Here is a 20,936-nt window from a genome sequence, read left to right as displayed (position 1 = left end):
GATGTTTATGCGTTCCATTTCATTTTTGACCACTTCCAATTTTCCCAAATTCATACTTCGTACATTCCATGTTCCAATTTTCAATGGATGTTTACCGCTGTTTCTCTTCATTTTAAATTGTTGCCCATCAGCAAATGCATGTTCTGTGTGCTTTTCTCCCCCGAGCTTAACTGTATTCTTGTCATTATGGTCAACCCTACTTTGAAGAGGCATTTTTTTCCACAATCGCTTTCTGAGTGCCCTCCTACCTTTCAGTCCTATATCTGACAATGTTTCTCTGCTATGCATAAAGAAGGCTTGCTAAGAAAAAAAAGTTAATTTTTCCTGAGTTTTGCTAATAAATGTCAGTTTATCTGTCCTTCTATACTTGACACCGTAGAGGTGCATCTAACACAGCTATAAAAGCAATCATTTGTGTATACATTATCATTTATCTCACTTGAAAATGTTACCTTCTTTCTTACTACTAAATTGCCTTAATTATAATAGCCCTGGTGGTCTGATCAAGAGACTTCCTTGAAGGATTCTCACTCTCTCAGTGAATGTTTGCTTCCTGTTAAGCATTTATAAAGGATCTCTGGTGGCACAATGTGTTAAGCACTTGGCTGCTAAACACAAAGCTGACAGTTCAAATCCACTAGGCTCTCTGTATGAGAAAGATGAGGCTGTCTGCTCCTGTAAAGATTTAGAGTTTCAAAACCATAAGGCGCAGTTCTACTCTGTCCTTTAGGGTTGCTAAGAGTCAGAAATGAGTTGATGGCTGTAGAAACATTGTTATCTTGCTAACAATAAAATGGAAGAAAAAAATGTAAAAATTAAGTCTTATGAACCTCTGTATGTAATACATTCAAAACTTCAGATAACACTTATAGTTGGATTTGAGATTAGAGCCTTCATTTATAAAACTATTTCCACCCACAACTCACACCTCAAGTTGTTCTACCCTCACAAGTTCTTTGAAAACTGTATTTCAAAATGCACCTGCTTCACCTATTTAAAATCAACTGTAGCAAAAAAGATGCTGTTTGTTGTTGTGTGTGCTGTCGAGTCAGTTCTGACTCACACCAACCCTGTATAGGGTTTCCGAGAGTTGCTGGTGGGATTGAACTACCAATCTTGAGATTACCAATAAAGTCCTTATTCTACAGCACCATATCAGGGTTACAGAAGATGTGAGAAGTCTATAAAGCAGACATCACAAACAGCAATACTTTGAACTCTGTAACAAGATCATCTCAAAGCTACAATAGTCTGACCTGGGCCTCCCCAGTGCCATGTTATCTATGTCCTTCAACTTTGTTGTTTACCTTAACTTGTAACCTTAACTGTTCTTTTAAACAAGGCAAAGTATTAAATAAATAAGTAAACTATTTGCTATTAGAATTTAACATCTTTGAGCAAAGAATGTTGTATCTTAATTAATTTAAAAGCAAAGCTATGTCCAGTCTTGTAACAAGCACATAAGTTCCATGTCATCTTACCAGCCACATGAGCATATACTGACCCAATGTTCTCAAGACAACTCCAACTCAAAGAGACCCTTTAGGTTAGAGGATCTACAAGGCTATAAATCTTGATGGAACATGTAGTCTCATCTTTCTCCTGCAAAGTGGCTGATGGGTTTGAACTGATGACCATTTCATTAGCAGACCAACACATAACCTATTGTGCCATCAGGGCTCCTTAAGCATATACTACATTGTTGTTGGTAAGTGCCATCAAATCAGTTCCAAGTATAGGGTTTCTGAGGAGCGCTGGTGGGTTTGAACACCCAACTTTGTGACTAGCAGTCCAATCCTTATCCTACAGCACCTATCTAAGGATATATAAAATCAACCCTAAATTTTAACACAGACTTCCAGAAACATGAGTAAATTCTTGTACCTCTGTATTTCAATTTTTATTCAAATCTAAGTACTTCCATTTGATGGAATGTTTCTGAATCCTATAAATATACAGTATGTATAGTGTCCCTAAACTACATTGGTTCTGTGTTACCTTTTGTTTACCCAGCAGCATCACCAGTAACTACATAAAATCGCAGACCTGTTTTTCAGCATTGGTCCTGGCTGATTCCTCTTGTGCTAGCACCATTTCCCGCTCTGCAGTTATCTGTACACTTTCTCTTAGTGCTTCTTCCAGCTCTTCAATCCTGTCATCCTTCTTACGAAGATTGTCCTGGAAAACGATGGAAGACTAGGTGAAGTAGACTAAATTAGTTAATCCAAGGAAAGCCTATTTACCAAGAAAGGCCTATTTGCCCACTAAATGTTTTTCTTTTCAGAAGTACATAAAGATCAAAAAGATACTTTCACAGAAGAAAGAAAAAACAAGGCAAGAAAAGATGTAAAGGAGTTTGAAGAAGCATATTATTAAGAGTAAAGCATCAAGTTAGTTAAGCAAGACAAATTTGTGATGGAGAGAATAAGATTGATTGTGTTAAACAGCATTAAAAGCAAGGGCTTGATTATTTAAAAACACAAAGCTGTTTTTGAATCATTCTCATAGCTTTGATGAAGGCTAAGTAAATTAGAACATGAAAATATTCTCTCTCACTGCAAAGTTAAACCTAGACAACAAACAGCATGATCTTTTAGATTACATTCTTCATATAGACGAATGTTAGCAAATTGATTTTTTTTTAAAAAAAGATATGAAATACGAAGCGATTTATGTTAATGTCAAAGAAAGTGAAGTCTTCTTTTTATCCCATATAAAAAACAGAAAATGGTAAATGGATCCAAGTGGCAGATCTGGTAACGATGAACAATTTAGTTAACTAAACAATTCTCATTAGCCCTGATATTCTTCACTGAAGTTTAAAAAGTAACTTCTGGGCTAGCGAACATGGATCTCTGAGAGAAAGATAAACAAAATCCTGAAGGGCTTTAAGAACCTATAGGATCCAGGATGCCTCAAACAAGAATGATATAGAAAGACGAGTGCAAGCGGGATGCAGAACTGGATTAAATGGGTTATAATAAGCAGTGTCTTAAAATTATTATAAGACCAGATAATTAAGAATAAAGGGCCAATGTTTTAATATGTAAAAGATTAAAACAAGGATTGTTTAACTATTTTCCAAATCTAAGAATTCTCACATACAGACAAGGCTATCAAAGGATTATTATAACCATGTAACTCTCATATAATTATATTAGAGCTCAGTTTTATACGTGCATGGGTTAAAGAAAATCCTTTTGACAGCTTTGACCTCAAAGAAGGTAGAATTTGCAATTTGTCAAAGTTGTCAAAATTTTTTTTCTACCAAATTTGGAGAAATACAATTTGTTATTATTTAACATTCTTTCTAATTGAAAGTTTATAACTGGTTTTCTCTCTTTTGTATCAATTTTTAAAAGTGAAATTTAAAGTATGTTTACATTTCGTTGATGCACACTATGTGTGATGAAGAACTTCATTCTTCTCAGATATGTTATAAAACAAATGGATCTATTCCCGTAAGTAAGGATTTTTTCACTGTGATGAAGAACTTCATTCTTCTCAGATATGTTATAAAATATATGTATCTATTTCCGTAAGTAAGGATTTTTTCACTGTAGACCCATTTAGCTACATTAAAAAAAAAAATACTTTTTGTCAAAATTTTAATGCTTCCAGTTAATCAATGCTGCCATGGTTAGCCATGGGCAGCAAGAGTACAGAGAAGGGTTCTAAAAGAGATACTGAGCAGAAAGACAAGGAATGATGCCAGTAAAAACAGAGCCAAAGTGATTTCTTCTGATTCAAAGAAAGACAAATAAGGGCAAAAGAATTATGAGGAAAGTGACAGCTACAAAGATAAGTTAATTCAGTTCTCTCAACTCCTTTAATGAATGACGATATTTGTAGTAACATGGAATTCTAAAATACTGATTGCTTTGTTTTAATCAAAAACAAGCACTGCTTCATATAGTTATATTTTTGTCCAGTCTATCATATCTTTCACTCTTTATTTAGCATATTTTTAAACTCAGATACTGTCTTTTGCCATGTCTCCTGAGAGGTTTTGGTTATCCCAACTGGAGTCTTTGATTCCAAGGAAGATGAAACAGTTATTCCAAGTATCTTCTCAGGACTCCATTTCAAGGAAGCAGTTTTACTTGCATTTCTGCACTGGCTGAAAAATAGGTTTGTGACTCTATCAGCCAAACGTTTATTTAGAAAGAATGCTTAGCCATTTGTTATAATGCAGAAGATCAGTACCAGTTTTCATTGTGAAGGTCCCCCAGAAACCAGTGTCTACTAGATGAGCTCCGTATGCAAGACAATTCATTTAAAAAATATTTACTAACCATAATGGAAAAGCCTGCCTCAAAAATGTTCTATGATAAGATAAAAGCTAAAAAGCCAAGTGGAACTACAAACAAAAACAAGAGGATTGTTAAATAATTTTTAAAAAAATCAGAATAATAGAGTAATACCTCAAAACTCAGAGGAAAAATGATTTCCAATACAAAATTTTATATGGAAACTATTAATTAAGTGCAAGGTTAGAATGTAAGCCTCAAACATTTACCTCACATCACAGACTCTCAGAAGTAAATAAGGATATGCTCTATAAAACTAAAGAAGTACACCTAGAAAGAGGAAGACATGGCACCTTGAAGAAAGGAGATCTACCACAGGTGAGTGGTGAAGAAAACTTCAAGGGTGACATCCAGCCTAGCGGGTAAGTATAGACTGGATGATGGAAACACAGAGAAATCAGTTTCCAATAGATTACCTGAGGGTAATTTATAACGGATGATGCTGGGAAGAATTTTATAGCTCTAGCTATGGAGTCCTGGTGTGGCACTATGGGATACGCATTGGACCGTGAGGTCAGTTTGAACCACAAGGTCTGCGGTTCAAACTCACCAGACGCACTGGGTCGCTGTGAGTTGGAATTGACTTGACAGCATTTAACAACAACAATAGCAATGAATTTGGGGATAAACTGGTGATAGATATACAAATAATTACTTAAACTAAAAACCCAACGTAATTATCACTACCAAGAAATAAATACTAAAAGTATATAAAATTGTAATCATAGCAAACCATGTGCTTCAGACATATTAATGTAAACAATTATGAAACTACATGGGGAGGACGGAAATGGAGAAATATATGTGATGGTTTATAAAACAGCTGACTCCTCGCTGCCCATGATAAAAAGTCAATAGGTAATGTTCAAATAGGAAAAACAATAAAATAACAGTATTAAGTTTTCATTTAGAAAGATGGAAACTAAGCATAAAACCAACCAAAAGTATTGAAAGTGGTTGTCTCAGGGAGAGAGGAAACAGAGTTATTATACAAGTGACATAACCAGTCCACTAAAACAATCTCTGACAAGTCAATTCTGATTATGACAAGCTCCTGTGTGTGACAGAGTACAACTGGGCTCCACAGGACTTTCAATGGCTGATGTTTCAGAGGTAGACCTCTGACTGGACTTAAACCTCCAACTTTTCACTTAGCAGCTGACCCGGTTAACCATTTGTACCACCCAGAAACTCCTAAAAAGTGAGGTTGTTGTTGTTGTTAAGTGCCATCGAGGTGACGATTATTATTAGAAGCCCTGTAGCATTAATTTATTTTATAAATGGTTGAAATGCATAGTAATCTGCTAAAGAAAACAACAACAACTAAAAGTTCAAATGATGAAACAATAAAATACATTGTAAATAAGCTAATAAGGACACAGAAAACAGTTACAAATGTGGTGATTATTTCAGAAACTGCTATTCCATTGTGGTTATGTGCCGTGGACTTGGTTCCGACTCATAGTGACCCTGTACAGGGTTTCTGAGGCTGAAAATCTTTATGGGAGCAGAAAGCCCCATCTTTCTCCCACAGAACAGCTGCTAGTTTTGAACTGCTTACTTTGCGGTTCGCAGCTTGATTAGTGACCACTATGCTACCAGAGCTCCTTGAGTGAACTATTTATTGTAGAATGAGAAAAGTAGTCTCAGCAAGTACACTTCTGGACAGTGCTAATAGAAGACAGAAAGCGGATGAGAACAAAGCAATATGATTTTAAGTCATCAGTTCTGTAAATTTGTTTATGACAATAATTTGTATGAATGGTTATAAAATTCTGATGAAATATTCACTTAAAGTCTTTTGGTAGTCATGGAATAAATATTCTCAATAAGAAGATTTGCTTTTAAGGGACAATATAATGCAGTAAGTTCTGTTGTTATTTTGATTCTGAATATACCTAAAACTTAAATTCCAACAGCAGATGTCTAAAACAGGATAAAAATCAAGTGTTTTCAAATGGTTTCCAATCCTTTTCTGTGTAAATCATTTCCCACCCTACCCCACCCACTTTGTTGCTGTTGTTATGTGCCATGGAGTTGGTTCCGACTCATAGCAACCCTGTACAGGGTTTCCGAGGCTGTAAATCCCACCCACTAGTATACAAAAAAAAATAGCTCTGAGTTGATTTTGGTAATAAAATTTGACGCAGAATTCTAGTGAAAAAAAAAAAAATGTGCTTGCCTACACTAGACTTAATGGCATATTTTGGTTTGAAGGAAGAGAAAAATCTTTCATCTGCTCAATGTCTGAACTTTAAGTAGATGAAGTGACAGTTATCAGCACCGTCCTTGAACATGTATGAGTCAATAAGATGTCAGTTGATGAGGTATTAGACTTTAAAAAGTGTGGAATGCAACAGACTTATTGATATATATCTGAGGTTTAAGTCCCAGGCAGGAAGAATTAAGGAAATCTGCTGAATTTTAAGGTTCTTGGTGACTTGAATAATGGAAGTGATTATATAAATAAGTCCCTGAACATGTCCTTTACATTTCAAACTGCACTTTCTCTTTCAAAATGTCTGCAGTCATTAGTCTTCAGGATAAACCATGAGGCAGGAATCCCATTCTAAGTCTGTGATCTTGGAGAATTATACACAGAACCTCTGATATTCTTAATCCATTCTACCCTTGGGATGATCATAGGTTTGAAGGATGTGAAGTATCTGGAAAGAGGAGGCTGATTTACGGAGCAATGTAGATTGAGATTAAAGTGAAGGTGAGAGAACACGTGACATCTGAGTTTGACAAAATCATTCCTGCTACTTACAAGCATTGTTGACTTACGGCCAGCTTGCAGTAAAGCTTTCTATATTCTTCTACTAAAAATGTACCTATGCTGTCCACTATGGTAGCCACTGGCGTGGTGCTGTGGGACAATGTACTGGACTGCAAGGTTGGTTTGAACTGCAAGGTCAGTTCAAATTCACCACTCGCTCCTTGGAAACCCTATACAAGGTCGGAAGCAACTTGGTGGCACTTAACAAGTGATACGTGGCTACCAAACACTTAAAATGTGGCTCATCTGTCAGTTTGTCGTACTATGGTGGCTTATGAGTTGTTGTGATTCTGAAAGCTATGCCACTGGTATTTTAAATACCAGCAGGGTCAACCATGGTGGACATGTTTCAGATGAGCTTCCAGATGAAGACAGACTAGGTAGAAGGAGTGACAAACTACTTCCGAATATTTAGTCACTGAAAACCTTATGAATAGCAGAGAAACACTGTCAGATGTAGTGCTGGAAAATGAGCCCCTCAGGTTGGAAGGCACTCAAAACGCGACTACGGAAGAGCTGCCTCCTCAAAGTAGAGCTGACCGTGATGACGTGAATGGAGTAAAGCTCATGGGAGAAAAGCATGCGGGACCTTCATTTGCTGATGGGGCACAATGCAAAATGAAGAGAAACAGACATAAACATCCATTGAATACTGGAACATGGAATGTATGAAGTATGAATCTGGGAAAACTAAGTTGTCAAAAATGAAATGGAATGCATAAACATTGTTATCTTAGGTGTTAGTGATCTGAAATGGACTGGTATTGGCCATCTTGAATCTGACAACCACATGGTTTACTATGCTGGGAATGAAGGTGAAGAGGAATGGTGTTGCATTTGCTGTCAAAAATAACATATCTAGATCAGTCAAAAGGTACAACACTGTCTGTGATAGGACAATATCCATGCGCCTACAGGGAAGCCCAGTTAATACCACTATTATTCAAATTTATGCACCAACCACTAAAGCCAGTGAGGACGAAATAAAAGAATTCTACCATATTCTTCAATCTGAAATTGATCAAATTGATAAGACATATTGATCATTACTGGCAATTGGAATGCAAAGTTTGGGAGCAAAGAAGAAGTATCAGTAGTTGGAAAACATGGCCTTGGAGATAGAAATGATGCTGAAGATCACATGAGAGAACTCTGCAAAATCTGTGATTTGTTCATTTTAAATATGTTCTTTAGACAGCATAAGAGACAAATATACACATGAACCTCACCAGATGGAATACACAGAAATCAAACTGACTATATCTGCAGAAAGAGATGATAGAAAAGCTCCATAGCATCAGTCAAAACAAGGCTGGGGCAGACTGTGAAATAGACCATCAATGACTCATATGTAAATTCAAACTCAAGCTGAAGAAAATGAAAACAAGTCCATGAGAGCCAAAATATGACCTTGAATATACCCCACCTGAATTTGGAGATCAACTGAACAGATTTGATACATTAAACACTAAAGACTGAAGACCAGAATAGTTGTGGGATGACATCAAGAACATCATAAAATGAAGAAAGCAAAAAGTCATTAAGAAGACAAGAAAGAAGGATAAGGTCAAAATGGATGTCAAAAGAGACACTAAAACTTGCTCTCCAGCATAGAGATGCTAAGCAAATGAAAGAAATGAGGAGGTCCAAGAGCTGAACAGAAAATTTCAAAGATCAGCTCAAGAAGATACAAGCCAAATATTACAACAAAATGTGCAAAGATCTGGAATCAGAAAACCAAAAAGGAAGAACACACTCAGCATTTCTCAAGCTGGGGGAACTGAAGAAAAAATTCAAGCCTCGACTTCCGTTATTGAAGATTCGCGGGACAAATTACTGAATGATGCAGAAAGCATCAAGAGAAGATGGGAGGAATACACAGAGTCACTGTACTAAAAGGAAATGGTTAATGTTCAACCATTTCAAGAGGTAGCATATGATCAAGAGACAATGATACTGAAGGAGGAAGTCCAAGGCGCATTGAAGGAATTGGCAAAGAACAAGGTACCAGGAATTGATGGAATAAAAATTGAAATCTTTCAAGATAGTGAGGCAGCACAGGAGGCACTCACCCATCTGTGCCAAGAAATTTGGAAGACAACTATCTGGCCGACTGATTGGAAGAGACTCATATTTGTGTCCATTCAAAAGAGAGGTGACCCAATGGAATGTGGAAATCATCGGACAATTTCTTGGATATCCCAGCCAGTAAAGTTTTACTAAAGGTAATACAGAAACGGCTGCAAGCATACATTGTCAGAGAACTTCCAGAGGTTGAAGCTGGATTCAGAAGAGGCTGTGGAACAAGGGATATCATTGCTGATGTCTGATGGATCTTGGCTGAAAGCAGAGAATATCAGAAAGATGTTTACCTATGCTTTACTGACTACGCAAAGGCTTTCGATTGTGTGGATCATGACAAGCTATGGACAACATTGTGAAGTATGAGTATTCTGGAACACTTAATTGTGCTCATGAGGAATTTGTACCTGGACCAAGACACTGTTGTTCGAACAGAACATGGGAACACTGAGTGGTTTAAAATTAAGAAAGGTGTGCAACAGGGTTGTATTCTTTCAACATACGTATTCAACCTGTATGCTGAGAAAATAATTCAAGAAGCTGGGTTACATGAAGAAAAATGTGGCATCAGGATTGGAGGAAGACTCATTAACAACCTGCGATATGCAGATGATACAACCTTGCTTGCTGAAAGTGAAGAGGACTTAAAACATTTACTGATAAAGATCAAAGAGCACAGCCTTCAGTATGAATTACATCTCAATGTAAAGAAAACAAAAGTTCTCACCACTGGACCAATAAACAACATTCTTATCAACGGAGAAAAGATTGAAGTTGTCATGGACTTCTTTCATTCTTCTTGGATCAACTATCAACACTCATGGAAGCAGCAGTCAAAAACTCAAATGATGTATTGCATTAGGCAAATCTGCTACACAAGACCTTTTTAAAGTGTTGAAGAGCAAAGATGTCAGCTTGAAGTCTAAGGTGTATCTGACCCAAGCCATGGTATTTTCAATAACTTCATATGCAAGTGAAAGTTGGACCGTATATAAGGAAGACTGTAGAAGAATTGATGCATCTGAGTCATGGTGCTGGAGGGGAATAGTGAAAGTGCCATGGGCTGCCAGAAGAACCAAAAAATCTGTTTTGGAAGAAGTGCAGCCAGAGTGCTCCTTGGAGGCCAAGATGGCCAAACTTCGTCTGTCATACTTCAGACATATTGTCAGGATGGACCAGTCGCTGGAGAAGGATATCATGTTTGGTAAGGTGGAGGGTCAGAGAAAAAGAGGAATACCCCCAACGAGATGGATTAGTCAAGTGGCAGCATCTATGGACTTAAGTGTGGCAACAGTATTAAGATTGGCCCAGGATCAGGCAGTGTTTTGTTCTGCTTTGCATAAGGTCACTATGAGTCAGTACTGACTCGATGGCACCAAACAACAACAACAAAGTCCAAACTGATACACGCTGTAAATATATATTAGATATCTAACACATAGTATGAAACAGAGTGTAAAATATTTCAGATAATACTTTGTTTTGAAATAATACTCAATATATTGAATTAAGTAAAACATATTAAAATTTATTTCATTTGCTTCCTTTTACTTTTTAAAATCAGTGACTAGAAAATTTTTAATTATATAGAGGTCACACTGTATTTCTGCTGGGACTGTACTAGCCAGAACAATGTTCACATATGAAATGCATCTATAAAACACTTTGAGCTTTATATAAATGCATGGTTCTTTTCTGAGCTTAGGTCCCATTAGCACCCTAATATGAGTTACCAAGTTAATAGTCCTTATAACTCATACTGCCAAAACCTCCACCAAAACTCAGCATTGAAAACTACTGCACTGTTAACATTAAATAAACAAGTTTAAATATCACTTACTCTTATCCAACAAAGAGAAGCATACTGTGGATTTAAGAGAAAAAAATTCATCTATATGGCAAATCATTCTAATACCTAAGATATAAAGTATCGGCATTAGTTGTTAATGCTGGATAACATTACCTCCAAACTTAGCAGCTGAAAGTACCATTGCACATTTAGTATATCACACAGCCTCTGTGAATCAGGAATTCAAAACCAGCTTAGTCAAACAGTCCTGGTTCTAAGGGGTTGTGGTCAGGATGTCAGCCACACTTTAAATCTCTGACACCTGATTAGAGCTGGAAGATCCACTTCTGTTTAAATGGTTTGCAAGTTGGTATTAGCTATTGGCAAGAGGCTTGAGAGGCAAGGGCTGACTGAGTGCTGTTATTACATGGCAGCTGGTTTTCCCCAAAGTGTGTGATCAACGAGAGCAAGTCAGAAGAAGAAGCATGTCTTCTTTTATGATATAGCTTTGTAAGTTACATACCATCACCTCTGCTGCCTTCTATTATTCACATAGACTAACTAACTCTAGCCCACTACCCATCATCAGTTTGTTTTACTATAGTGGTTTGCATGTTAGTATATTAGAAATACGTCTCAAGTACAAGCAGGGTCACCCATGGTGGAAGGGTTTCAACGGAGCTTCCAGACTAAGAAAGACTAGGAAGAAGTCCTGGCAATCTACTGCTGATAGTCAATGGAAACCTTATGGAAAACACTGAACTCTCCATTGGAGTATATGAAGTCATGAGCCCCTACCTAGAAAGGTACTACATAACAGTCACAGACAATAGACTCAAACATACCAATAATGATTAAGATGGCACAAGATGGACAATGTTTGGATCTAATGTTCTCAAGGCAACTTACAACTCTAGTACAATGTGGGAGAGGACTATGTAAGAGGGAATGATGATTTGGGGCCATACTGGAGAATGGTTACCATAATACACAAGGGTGTACCTCCAATATAAGAAAATTTGACTATGAGGGGAAAATGCAAGTTAGGGTAACAGAAACTTTATTACAAAGACACAGCCTTTGCCATATGACTTTAGTAAAATGCCTGAGATGTAAAAAAGGCAGACATGAGAACTTGCACAAAATTGAGATACAGATCAGCATATCCTTAGTTGTAAGATCAACAAAATATACATTATACCAGGAATCATTCAAATTAAAATCTGCAATTGGGCACATTAGAATACTGAAAGAAATTCTTATGATTCAAATAAAAATTAAAAGTAAATCATTAAGAGTTTAGTAATTAATACTCAATGATATGCCAAGAAACTGAAGTTCAATTGAAAAACTCGACAAGTATTTTTTAAAATACATACAATAAAGGTTTATTAATAAATCTAGTCCTCACATTTGATGGATATTTCTTTTAGAAATCTTTTTTTTTAACATGAGAATAAAATACTCAGAATAATTTTGGCCCCCAATAAGTAAGATCCTCATTAAAATCTTGTTACTTCATGAACTTTCATTAGAATTTATTCTACTCTTACAGTAAGACAAGAGAAAAAGTCATAATATCTAGCCAAAATTAGGACTTATAAATGAACTGGTTCAGTCATAGCCAATGAAGTGAAATCAAGAGAACACAGTTTTAATAATTTGGGTGAACAGAAATAACTATCATAATGGCAAAAATTACTGGTGGATATTCTGGAATAGGAGACTCATAAGAGACTCAGAACAGTCTGCTGAAAGAGACTGAATTATTTGGTTGTTATGTTATGCTAAAACTGGCCTAAGAAGACGTTTAAGTTTCTAACAGGAGCTTGGCCTGTTATTTTTCCCATCCATCCAACTTTTGCTCTAATTCACCCAAATGTTCTGGTATTGTTTCATTGACCATGATTGAACCTGGCTGAACAGATTCAAAGCCCTGGCCAAAACACAGTCTAATTTAAAATTACAAGAAAAGCAATTATTTGTACCTTTTGGAGTCACTAGGTTTTCTAGCACTCACTCTTTGGAAGAGAAGCATTCAACTGGCAGCCTCGAGGAACAAGGCTAAGTGGAGAAAGAGTTTAATTTAATTCACCTGCCCTAACTTGGATAACTCAATGTGTTTAACCATTCAGGAAACCCTAAACTGAGACAGGCACTGTGTGTCACAAGAAACTCGCTTAGTATCATTTGATGACAGCAGAGAAACATGCTTTATCCTTTTAAATATTTAGAATAACATCGTTAGAGTTTACTTCAGCTGTTATAAATTACTTTTACACTCATCAAACTAACACAGACCAGTTTTCCTACCCCTGAGTTAGGTAACTGAAGCCTATTTATTATGCCAACTATACTTAGCGCTGAGGCCAAACTTGAGAACATTATAGAGTTCAAAGCAGGAGGCCTGTGTGACTAATTTGGGGGGATGATAAAAGTAATGAAATTGAGAAGCTACCACAGAATTCCTTATCTCCGTAAATAAGAAGACTCCTCTGTTCAAAAGAGATTAGAGCAAAAGCTGTGATAGCTGTTAACTTCAACTTCACTATGGCTTACTAACAAGACCTCATCCTTTAGTAACTCCTGACACGACTTTCTAAAACACCCCGCTGAGCTCTGCTTCCTGATGTCAGCTCTATCAGCACCATGCTATATACCTCACTGCACTTTTAAGACCCTGAACTTCCAGTGCTTTCCTTTCAAATCAAACATTCAATAAGGAAAGCAAAGGCAATGAAGAACACCAAGAAAAACAGCTCTTAAAAATTAATCTGTCCCCTTTTTGAATTGTTGTTTTATTTGAGTGCTGGCGAGTCAATCCCAACTCATAAGGTTTACAAGGAACAGCTGGTGGGTTTAAAATGCCGACCTTGTGGTTCGCAGTGCAGAGCCGATCCTATAGAGCCACACCAGGAGACCATCTCCCTCAAAATTAAAAGAAAACAAAAAATGAGGCCCAAAATATAGTGACAAAGAAAGAGATCAGCTGATAAGGACAGATCTTATTAATTTTCCCTTTTTTCAATGGCAGAGAAATACTATGTAGATTATCCAAGGTAACACAGCTGTCTACCTTTTCTCATCCCCTCCCAAGTCTGACTTTGCCATGGTAATGGAGGTCATTTTTTTGGGTTAATACTTATCGAGAGCCTTCAACATGTTCTGAAAGGCATTACTATTTACTGTACTTATCATCCTTAATATAAAAAGGCAGTAGTTCATTATTATCCTCAATCCCACTGCTTATTCTTCCTCCTTCTTCCCCATCCCCCAAGCATACATACACACGCAGAAGATTTCACTAAAATCATTCAACATGTCAGAATTCGATTACCAACTGCTCAGATCCTTAGTGAGAAAAAATTGGAGCCAGATGCATTGATGAAATCAATTTAAGAACACTAGCCTAATGCAGAGACAGAAATGGGTTATACACCAACTATTTTCTTTTTTTTATTGTAAGGAAATGCTTTGGGTAAAACTTAAAAAATAATTTCTTTCCCTTTCTCCTTAAAGCTCCTGAAGCATTTCTCCCCAAGTTAGAGTACTTGGTTACAACCTGAATGTTAAAAAACGAAAAACAAAACAAAAGCAGATGCATTTCATTAAAGAAATAAAAAACAGTAACATACAAAATCATGTTTCATATAAATAACTTTTACAAAGCATTGAAAAGACAGATCCTATATAGATTGGCCAAGTTCTCATCTCGAAAACACTGGGAGCTGGGCACAAGAAACTTGGACAAGGACATGGCGTTTACGTTATCTTAGGACACATGTCTCTGCAGATCTGTAATGCATATAAACAGGAGAAGCATACATTTTCAGTCTTTACCCAAAATCCCACAAGTGATCTTTTAAAATAATAAACAACTGATATGGTCTCCACAGCAAGTTGACCCTTGCCTTTAAAGTCCTGGTAAAGGGGCTAAGGTAGGCCTGATTTTGCTTCCTCTTAAATATAAAGCGAATCATCCTGGAGACTTCACTTATCAAATTTAAACCAACAAGGAGTTCTCACAATAACACAACGGAAAGGATTAAATCCTTCATCTTATTGAGGTGGGAACACAGTAGTCCACTTATAAGAATTTTTGTGTAACATGTAACCTCATTATTTTATGGGAAATGTTTTTCTAATAAACCTCAAAGGAAATGGTGAAGTATTCCAACAGAATAGGGCTAGCTAAACTTAACTGTAGGAAAGCCTAGTCGTTTACACATTAGACCAATCAATAAACATTCTTTCAAAATTCCTTAGGTACTTAGAGAAAGGGCTGACTAAAGGATTAAACAACTGAAGGGTATGGGGATAAAGACTATTTGGGCAGAACATTCAAAATATCCATTAGTAAATACGAGGACAAATAATGGTAAAAAGGAATTTAATAAATCAAAAATATAAATATGAGGTTAGTTTTTAATAAGAAAAAGAGACATTCCCACACTCTCAATAAAATAACCATAAACTTTTAAAATAAAAATCAATATTTATTAAGAAAAGTACTGCGTACGTATTATATTCAAGTTATAAAATTTAGAGAAAAATAGAACAAAGACCACTGTCCCAAACCCAAAGACAATGCTGTACTTTCTCTCAACTATATTTTATAAAGTTTGCTTGTTTTCTAAAACTATAATCATACCGTGAAATATCAGATTTCAAAAATATAACAAAAACTTAAAAAGAAAAAAATTTTTAAAGACTATTATATCAGACGGAAAATTTGTTACAATAAACAAACAATAGAAATTAGCACAGGTGGAACAGTCTTTTATATATTGATGCAGTTTCCAAATCTAAATTTTTGGAAAATAGAAACAATGTTTCATAGCTGTAAGAATGGTAAAAAAGATCACTGTATACCAAGACTGCAAACCTGTGCTTCATGATTCTCTAGTTGGAAGATAATAAAATGCTATGCTCATCTGCTCTATCATAACTCATAAGGATCTTGGAATGACAAAAATGAAACACCATATATGCATAAGTGTGGATGAAAACACACACATACATACACAAACTTTGGCAGGGAAAGTGAAATAAGTAATCAGTGAATGAGCAAAAACAACTATGTTGTTGTTAAGTGCCACCAAGTCAGTTCCTACTCATAGCAACCCTGTACAGGGTTTCCGAGTAGTGACTGGTGAGTTTGAACCATTCACCTCATGGTTAGCAGTCCAATGTCCATCCTACAGTGCCACAACCAGGACTCCAAAAACAAGTATCTAGATTTTAAAAAGTCATCAAACTACTCTACAAACCAGGAGATTCAAATCCGATAAAGGAAGAGATAGGAAGAGAATTTGAGAATGAGATGGGGAATGGAATTTCCATTAGAGATAACTTTACTATTCTTTTGTAGTGTGCTTTTTTATTCAAAATTTCAAATTTTAACTTTCACCATTAAAATACTAATTTGGATACATTTAATTTCTTTTTCAGGTGTCTTTTCCCTAATCTTATTTTTTCTATAAAAAAAGCTGTAATTGTATATTGATTTCCAAATGTATTGCTTACTCCTACATTCCTAAAATCAAGCATAGCATTACATTATAAATGTAGAAATTTATTTTGAACCCATTTGTGCTGTTTAATACAGCATCTATATTAATGCTATCATAAGTTTAATGATTAAAAAAAGACAGCTAATCAATGCATTAAGGTCATGGAAGCATGTTGCTATCAGTCTGTGTCATTGAGTCAGTTCCAACTCATCGTGACCCTGTGTTTGCAAGGCTGTGAATCGCTACAAGAGCGGAAAGCCTTGTCTTTTTCCTGCAGAGCAGTTAGTGGATTCAAACTGCTGACCCTGCAGAGTCCAATGTGTAACCCACTATGCCACCAGGGCTCCTCATAGAAGCATCAGCAATCAGTAAACATTAATGTAGTCACTATAATGTACAGTCTTGGTATGGTGCTGTAGAAGAAGCATTGGACTGCTAACTAAAAAGTCAGCAGTCCAAACCTACCACTGGCTACTTGGAAACACTATACAGGGTCATTATGAATCAGAACTGACTCGATGGTACTTAACAAGAGCAACAAAATGTGAACGGCACTCTCTTCTTGTGATCTGCCTCCCTATATGGAGCCTATAAAGTAGAATGGCTTCATGAGTACCTAGATATATCAAAATGTATCAAACTGTGTGATGTATGTGTAGGTAACACCTCAATAAAGTTGGGTTGTTATTTTTTTAAAGCTGAATATGCACAAATGCTATTCTTCAGGGAATGAGAGATTAATTTTCACAAAACAACAAATCTATCTAAGAAGAAATTAACTAGTGAAACCAAAGCACTAAGCAAGAGCTATTCTTAAAGACACAGATATCTATTCTTGGAGCTGGTCTTGGAGGTCATTCAACTATTGAATAGCCATTACCCAAAAATTTCATTGGCTATCATATGGAACTGAATTGTGACCAGAGTAAAAAGTATCTAGAGTTCATTTCACACACTGCAGATTTTTTTTCATATTAAGACCTGTTTTGATCTTTTTCTAAGTGGTACAGCTTGAGTCAACAGCTTACAAAAGTTGTGTACATGCCAACAGTTTAAAAAGGTGCTTCACTGTAGGAGAGCAGAATTTTCATGGATAATCTCAGTAACTTTCCAGAGGATTACAAAGAATAGATAGTGAATTGTATGCATGCTTTTTCAGTGTATTCCCTAATGTCTTTATTATATGTAGAAAAAGACATAAAAACCCACCCATGTCATATTCTAGTTAGGAAAAGTCCTAATTTGCCTAAAAGTAATTTAATTTAAAGAAGACATTAAATAAATAGTTTAAAGAGAAGTTCTGAAAAGAAATAAAATTTTATTTTTCTAAAAATAAGAATAGCATTACTATGGTACTCGGTATCTGACACATCACACACTATTGACACTATTACTAAAAAGATGACAGACTATCATAATTTCTAAATTGTTTTCTTAAATAATGATCACCACAGTCAATTTGAAAATGAAGATACGCAGTCATAGTTTAGAAAGGAAAATTATCTTGTCACAAAGTAAAAAAAAAAAAAAACTTTTTATAATCAAATAAAAATTTAAACAAAATCATAAAGGATTCTGTATCTAAGAAGAGAAGAAGCCTAATTATATGTAAAGCTGCTTTTCCCCTCTCTCTCTGTTTCTATTGTTTTCACTTTCTTTGAACTTTATTCTGAATGTTCATTGGTCTCAGGAGAGCTGTCTCACAAGAGCCACAGCATGCTGTCAGCAGTCCCATTAATCTCTCTGACAGTTTTTCACCAAGGTTAAATCCAGATACTTATCTTTGTTATACATAAAACTAAAAACAAAGCTCCAAACAACTACTGGTCTGAGTCCCCTTTCCATCTACTCTGCACTGCCCCATTAGAATGTGACTAAAACTCACACAGCTTTGACAAATTTTAGTATTAATGTTCAAAGAATAAAAATATATAAGGTAAATAGACTCCACTAAGGGAAGATGACTTTTCATTTGTTAAAATATATACATGGTGCCCGTAAAATGCAACCTCTGAAGTTTTAGGGAATATCTATTAGGGTGCTTAATGGAACATCAGCTTTCAAGGGTTTATTATTTTTAAATGACATTTAAAAATATATTGTTTGTAACACAACAGTGAAATTATCTATATTAAAATTTCTAAAATACACACAAAAAAGTAACATTTTAACAAGTAACCCTTAATGACATGGCAGCTATAAACTAATGGGATAATTATAATAAAATCATACAGTCAATTATAAAATTGAAAAGTACTTAACAATACATTCATTACACATAACTAAGCATATAAACTGAGAAAACAATGAACAACAAAATAATAAAAATAAGGAAGATTAATTTTAAAACAAAATCTAAAGGAAAAATGTTCTGCAGAACTAGAAAAGCAAAGATTAAGAGACTAACAAATCATATGTTCAAGGACCACTAATACTATCAGCTTGACTAAAACACAAGAGCTACGTAGTCAGTATTCCACCTAAACATGAGGTTGAAAACACTTAAAGGATTTGTTTGTTTGGAGACTCCAAATGCCAGGTAAAAAGCTTGTGACTGAGAGTTCTTGACATCTATTAATATAATTAAAATCAAGTAACACTAATGGAGACCCAGGTATATGTAAAGTACCAAGATATGGTCCTGATACTCACACATATGAGAGGAAACTGACACACAAAACAATCAGTATATAAAAGAAGGGAAAATAAAATAAGTCCTGAAATCAAAATAGAAACAAATTCTAGTTCGAATGTCACATGATTCAGCATTTTCAATTTTAAACAAACATCTTGGCCTTAGCAAGCTTTCAACTCAATGGGCACCAAAAGCCTTGCACAAAGATTAGCTAGCACAAAGAGTTGATTTTTCCCTCAGTCTTGTAAGCAATATAGAAGCTAATGAAAATAATTTTATGGAATCAATTGTAACCGAGGATTAAGTTTTGAATTTATCAACATGATCTAGAGAGCAAGATCCAATCAAAAGAGTTCTGATGGGATTGCTGAGCCAGTTCATTTCAAAGCAGAGAGGTCAGAGCAGAAAGTTATGATACATTTTTTTTTTGGGGGGGGGGGGGGGGGAATTCCAAAATGGTAAATTTTCTTGAAAGACAAAGGACAATCATGGGGGATTATTAGGAAGAAGTTCTAAGAAAATGGAAAACTGCATTGGTGAGAAAAAGGCTAGGAAAGTATGCCAAGAAGTTTCTTCCATCAAAACAATGCATTTGCTAATTTTTCAAGGGTAGCAAAGGCTGTCTATGAGAAATTTGTTGTTGTTGTTGTTGTTAAGTGCCATCGAGTCGGTTCCGACCCATAGCGACCCTGTACAGGGTTTCCAAGGGTGTAAATCTTTACGGGAGTAGAAAGCCTCATCTTTCTCCCGCGGAGCGGCTGGTAGTTTCGAACCACTGACCTTAAGGTTCGCAGCCCAATTCATAACCACTACACTACCAGAGCTAGAGGAAGCTTTATCCTATTGACCTTACAATCCTGATATTGCCCCTTCAGACTTCTTTTTGTTCCCTGTGCTGGTTAAAGCTTTATGTCAACTTGGCTGGACATGGATTCTCATTGGTTCAGCAGTTAAAATATAAGAATTCCTACTGATTGTTGTTGTTTAGGTACCATCCAATCCTTATGCCACATTTTTCTTCATCTAATTCGGCCTCTCAGATTAACTGCTCAGTATACAGACTGAATAAGTATGGTGAAAGAATACAACCCTGATACACACATTTCTTAATTTTAAACCATTTGGTGTTCCCGTGTACTGTTCAAACAACTGCCTCTTGGTCCATGTACAGATTCCTCATGAGCACAATTAAGTATTCTGGAATACTCATGTACAGATTGGTCCATGTACAGATTCCTCATGAGCACAATGAAGTATTCTGGAATACTCATACTTCACAGTGTTGTCCACAGCTTGTCATGATCCACACAATCCACAGCCCTCATGTAGTCAATAAAGCACAAGTAAACACCTGTCTGGTGTTCTCTGCTTTTAGCCAAGATCCATCTGATATAAGCAATAATATCCCTCGTTCCACGTCCTCTTCTGAAACCAGCCTGAACCTCTGGAAGTTATCTGTCAAAGTATATTTGCAGGCATTTTTGAATTACCTTTAGTAAAACTTTACTTGCATGGGATATCAGTGATATTGTTCAGTGATTTCCACATGCCATTGGATCACCTCTCTTTGGAATGGAAACCAATCAATATGTATCTCTTCCAGTCAGTTGAACAAGTAGCTGTCGTCCAAATTTCTTGGCATACATGAGTGAGTAGTGAGTGCCTCCAGTGCTGCATCACTTGGTTGAAATATTTTCAACTTGTATTCTATCAATTCCCGGTGCCTTGTTCATTGCAAATGCCTTCAATGCACCTTGGGCTTTGTCCTTCAATATCATTGTCATTTGATCATATGCTACCTCTTGAAATGATTGAACAAAGACCATTT

General features: G+C 36.0%; 1 protein-coding gene across 6 annotated transcripts in view; it reads right to left on the bottom strand.

Annotated features, from left to right (window-relative positions):
- ERC1 (ELKS/RAB6-interacting/CAST family member 1) overlaps nt 1–20,936 on the bottom strand; it is a 697,935-nt gene that overhangs the window by 387,779 nt on the left and 289,220 nt on the right. For 4 of the 6 annotated variants that reach the window (XM_006862712.1, XM_006862711.1, XM_006862713.1 and 1 more), the window contains one exon: nt 2,047–2,178. The exons of the other annotated variants lie outside the window; for them this stretch is intronic. In XM_006862712.1, coding sequence (XP_006862774.1) covers nt 2,047–2,178 — 132 coding nt within the window. The remainder of the gene's footprint in view (nt 1–2,046; nt 2,179–20,936) is intronic. 6 annotated transcript variants of the gene reach the window in all.

The sequence above is a fragment of the Chrysochloris asiatica genome, unplaced genomic scaffold (assembly GCF_000296735.1).
Source record: "Chrysochloris asiatica unplaced genomic scaffold, ChrAsi1.0 scaffold00050, whole genome shotgun sequence".
Taxonomy (NCBI): domain Eukaryota; kingdom Metazoa; phylum Chordata; class Mammalia; order Afrosoricida; family Chrysochloridae; genus Chrysochloris; species Chrysochloris asiatica.
The sequence above is the reverse complement of the archived record's forward strand: the minus strand, read 5'-3'. Positions and strand labels throughout refer to the sequence as shown.